The 5,066-nt window shown below is 50.3% G+C and overlaps 1 protein-coding gene across 1 annotated transcript in view; it reads right to left on the bottom strand.

Annotated features, from left to right (window-relative positions):
* Positions 1-1,013, bottom strand: part of LOC107097005 (plexin A3-like) — a 10,490-nt gene extending 9,477 nt beyond the window's left edge. Inside the window, exons 1-2 of the mRNA XM_015393957.1 lie at positions 605-1,013; positions 328-518 (exon numbers count right to left, since the gene is read on the bottom strand). Of these exons, the coding sequence (XP_015249443.1) occupies positions 328-518; positions 605-906 (493 nt within the window). The 5' untranslated portion in view covers positions 907-1,013. The remainder of the gene's footprint in view (positions 1-327; positions 519-604) is intronic.
* Between the last annotated feature and the right edge of the window lie 4,053 nt (positions 1,014-5,066).

Genomic DNA, 5,066 nt, shown 5'->3' on the forward strand with positions numbered 1-5,066 from the left:
TTTACGTAAAAAGAACATTTGTGGTTCTACAAGGTTCTACGTATACAGAACGTTTGTGGTTCTATAAGGTTCTACGTATACAGAACATTTGTGGTTCTATAGGGTTCTAAGTAAGGAGAACCTCAGATTTAAAATCTGGATTGTTTTTTTTCCCGTTCTAAAGGTTCTGACCCAGTTTCAGTGTAAAGGTGAAGCAGTCCTTCAGGTGTTTGGAGTTCAGGAAGCCTGAAGCCCAGAGGGACCCATCCCGTGGTTCCGTCTTTAGAACCAGCCCTGTCGCTCCCTCTGAGGGTTGATTAGCCCCCCTCCCTCAGCAGCCCAGCTCACCTGCCATCCCATCAGGCTCCTTGGCTCCAGACAGGTAGTGCTCCTTCCGGTGGTGAGGTTCTCCCAGCTTGAAGAGGTCGTCCAGCCTGAGGAACTGGCAGACCCCCTGCCAGATGGAGCCGCACGCCACCAGTCTGTCCCCAGTATAATCCACCAGTAAGAGCTTGTTCACATTGTCTGTATAGTCCAGCCTGGGGGCGGAGACACAGGGGACAGGTGAGACAGGACAGCAGAAGCAAAGGCAGCCAGGTGAGCTGGCAGACAGGTGGAGACTGACCGGTGAGCGCACGCCCTGACGCTGGGGGGCGGGTAACACTTGGCGTTGTCTTCCACCGGTCCGGTCACATGACTCTTCTGCTCCACCAGGTCGGGGGACAGCTTGATGACCCGGTTGACGGCGCCGACAAACACCTCGCCCGTCCTCTGGTGGACCGTCAGGTGGGTGAAGGAAGTGTCGGGGGGTTTGTAGTCCGCCCTGCGGGACTCTGGGGAGGGAGGGGTGGGAAGAGCCGGCACCAAGAGGAGGAAGGAGAGAAGAGGAAGGAGAGGAAGAGGAGAGGAAAGAGAGGAGGGGGGCATGGTGAAGAGAGGAGGAGGGATGGAGGAGTGAAGAGCTGACTGCAGGTCTGATGGAGACTCGTCTTCAGGAGTTCATGTCTGCAGAGACACAGAGAGTCCGAGTCACTTAGAGGGGGTTAAAGGTCACAGAGACAAGGTTATCATCAAAACGACTCATTTTACTAAATAATTCCTCCACAGAACGTCTGTGATGGTGCAGAATAAAAATATATCTAATGTAAAAAATTATGGTTTTATCAATGTTGGCGGGTCCAGAAACAGGATTTATGTAACAGCAGAATAACGGGTTAAAGTCATGTGACACGTTAGAAGCTCCACGATGGAGCCGAGGAACAGCTTCTCTGCGTTATGTTTATGATTTAAGCCATGACATCAGCGAGGAACCGTGAGGAAGGACAAAGGAAGAGGAAGCAGGAAGCTTCCTACCGTAAGGAAGGACAAAGGAAGCAGGAAGCTTGCTTCCATAGGGAAGGTCAAAGGAAGAGGAAACAGGAAGCTTCCTTCCATAAGGAAAGACAAATGAAGCAGGAAGCTTCCTTCCGTAAGGAAAGACAAATGAAGCAGGAAGCTTCCTTCCGTAAGGAAGGACAATTAGCGTTAGCAGACGTGGCAATCGACAGCCAGACCATTACAATTAATTCAATTCAGCTCCAATTAGGAAAAATATCTGAAAACGTTATAAATAAATAAAAGATGTTTTAATAAATGCGTGAAGAAAAGGAAAGTCCAAAGAGGTTCTGGCCTGTTCTGCTGAATGATCCGTTATGAAGAAGATCAGCATCATGATGATGATGATGATGATGATGATGATGATGATGATGAGGATGATGATGAGGAGCATTCAGGATGAACATTAAACCAGAACCAGGTCCAGATCACCGGCCCAGTCCAGTCTGCCCCATCAGAACCAGTCCACAATTTCTACTGAACTGGGTTCTGGTTTTATTGGGTTCTATGCAGAATCAACACTCACAGGAACCAACTACTGGGTCGACCCACTGACCAGAACCAACCGGAACCAACCGGAACCAACCAGAACCAACAGCTGGACATTAAATATTTTCCACAAGGAAACATGGAGACATCCAGACCTCCGGACCAGAACCAGATCCTGATGCCTGCTGGATTCAGGGTCCGGAAACAAGTCAAGTACCTGACCCGAAACATCCCGAACTATCCTCCGATCCAGAACCGCTCCGACAGAACCGGCAGCACCAGAGAACGGACCCATCAGAACCCGAGGATGCTGGACGGACTATAAGCAGGAAGTGGCTGCTGTTAGACTGATCCGGGTCTGAGCTCCGACCCGGTCCAGGTCCTAAAGGCTGCTGATCCAAAACCAGAAGCTATGAGAACCAGAAAGGTTTCACTCAACTGGACTTTTGGGTCGTTTGACCCGTTTCAGCCGGAACATTCTGGGTTTGAGCTGAAAATGTGGTTCTGACTTGGACTGAGAAGAACCAGAACTTTTCTACATTTTGTAAAGTTCTACATAAGACGGATCCCAAAAACCCAAACAGAGGTTCTGTCTAAGAGGAAGTCTGGAGGCTTCTAGACCCGCAGACAGAACCGTCGGAACCAGCAGCGTGTTTGGGTCGGTGTGTGTAGGATCGGTGCAGAGAGGTTCTGATCCGGTTCTGTCTGAAGCTGAATCGGATCAAATCAGATCACAGAGAAAACGGCCGTGGAGCTTAAACTGGGCCTAATGGGTCTGCAAGGTTCTGACGGCAAAACCAGAACCTTCAGGTCCAGTTTCTCCAGAACCATAACAAGATAGGAGACAGAAAGGCTCACAACCGGGTCAGAACCACATATATAGACTAAGCTGAAGATTCTGGGGGNTAAGGAAAGACAAATGAAGCAGGAAGCTTCCTTCCGTAAGGAAGGACAATTAGCGTTAGCAGACGTGGCAATCGACAGCCAGACCATTACAATTAATTCAATTCAGCTCCAATTAGGAAAAATATCTGAAAACGTTATAAATAAATAAAAGATGTTTTAATAAATGCGTGAAGAAAAGGAAAGTCCAAAGAGGTTCTGGCCTGTTCTGCTGAATGATCCGTTATGAAGAAGATCAGCATCATGATGATGATGATGATGATGATGATGATGATGATGATGAGGATGATGATGAGGAGCATTCAGGATGAACATTAAACCAGAACCAGGTCCAGATCACCGGCCCAGTCCAGTCTGCCCCATCAGAACCAGTCCACAATTTCTACTGAACTGGGTTCTGGTTTTATTGGGTTCTATGCAGAATCAACACTCACAGGAACCAACTACTGGGTCGACCCACTGACCAGAACCAACCGGAACCAACCGGAACCAACCAGAACCAACAGCTGGACATTAAATATTTTCCACAAGGAAACATGGAGACATCCAGACCTCCGGACCAGAACCAGATCCTGATGCCTGCTGGATTCAGGGTCCGGAAACAAGTCAAGTACCTGACCCGAAACATCCCGAACTATCCTCCGATCCAGAACCGCTCCGACAGAACCGGCAGCACCAGAGAACGGACCCATCAGAACCCGAGGATGCTGGACGGACTATAAGCAGGAAGTGGCTGCTGTTAGACTGATCCGGGTCTGAGCTCCGACCCGGTCCAGGTCCTAAAGGCTGCTGATCCAAAACCAGAAGCTATGAGAACCAGAAAGGTTTCACTCAACTGGACTTTTGGGTCGTTTGACCCGTTTCAGCCGGAACATTCTGGGTTTGAGCTGAAAATGTGGTTCTGACTTGGACTGAGAAGAACCAGAACTTTTCTACATTTTGTAAAGTTCTACATAAGACGGATCCCAAAAACCCAAACAGAGGTTCTGTCCAAGAGGAAGTCTGGAGGCTTCTAGACCCGCAGACAGAACCGTCGGAACCAGCAGCGTGTTTGGGTCGGTGTGTGTAGGATCGGTGCAGAGAGGTTCTGATCCGGTTCTGTCTGAAGCCGAATCGGATCAAATCAGATCACAGAGAAAACGGCCGTGGAGCTTAAACTGGGCCTAATGGGTCTGCAAGGTTCTGACGGCAAAACCAGAACTTTCAGGTCCAGTTTCTCCAGAACCATAACAAGATAGGAGACAGAAAGGCTCACAACCGGGTCAGAACCACATATATAGACTAAGCTGAAGATTCTGGGGGAAATGAAACACATTTTTACCGGATTCATCGCCGCTGCAACCTGAAAACCAAACCGGGTCATCAACAGAACTCAGCAGCGGGTCTGGGACAGAACCATGCGGGGGAAAACAGACGGCCTAGTCCAAGTCCAGACCTGGACTTTTATGAGAGCGGAGCAGAACCGGACCTCTCCCCAGAGCGGTGCTGAAAATAACGCTGACGTGGGGAGTTCGGGTCGGACCGGTTAGAAAGTTTCCAGCCCAGCAGCCGAGACGCACAGGAAGGAGCAGAACAATTAACCCTCTGACTCCCCCCTCACCCCCCCACCACGGCGGGACAAAGAGGCAGTGAAAGATCAGCACTTAGTTAATTAGCCCGCTGAGCGGAGGGGATCGACAGGCGGACCGCTGGCTGCGGGGGGGCAGACAGCTGGCCTCACTGACGACACAGAGAGTTTCTCTGGACCGTCCATCACAGCCGGCCGGGTCTCAGCCAGCAGGAAGCTTCCAGATCAGGCTGCGGTCCACCAGGTGCCTTCAGGCTCTCCGTAGACCGTAGGAAAAACCTGGAAGCACCGATCAGTCAGGAGAAGCTGCAGAGATACGAAGGCGGAGGAGCTGTGGCAGCCATTTTAATCAGGTTCTTCTAGAACCCTGGAGAGCTGCCGGTTCTCCAGCTCAGGAGGTCCAGGTCCTTCCCACAGGGAGGAGAAGGCGGGACAGACGCAGAACTTTCTGGAAGTTCTGCTCTGAGCCAATCAGCATCAGTTAGGCCTCATCAGGCGAGGACGGCGAACGAATTTCACCCAGTCAAACAACGGTTGTGGATCAATTTTCACAATCGCAGGACAACCATCAACAACACTTCTATAAAGCGGTTTTACTGGCGTTGGTTATAAACACGGACGCCGTAACGTCCTCACTCACCGCATCAGCAGTGCGGCCAGACGTCACTGACTCACGTTTTCCAGCCCAAAAAACATCCAGAAACCGCCTGGATATACGAAACCTGGCTCAACTTCAACCAGAGTCTAATGATCT

Source organism: Cyprinodon variegatus, unplaced genomic scaffold (assembly GCF_000732505.1).
Source record: "Cyprinodon variegatus isolate N-32 unplaced genomic scaffold, C_variegatus-1.0 Scaffold665, whole genome shotgun sequence".
Taxonomy (NCBI): Eukaryota; Metazoa; Chordata; class Actinopteri; order Cyprinodontiformes; family Cyprinodontidae; genus Cyprinodon; species Cyprinodon variegatus.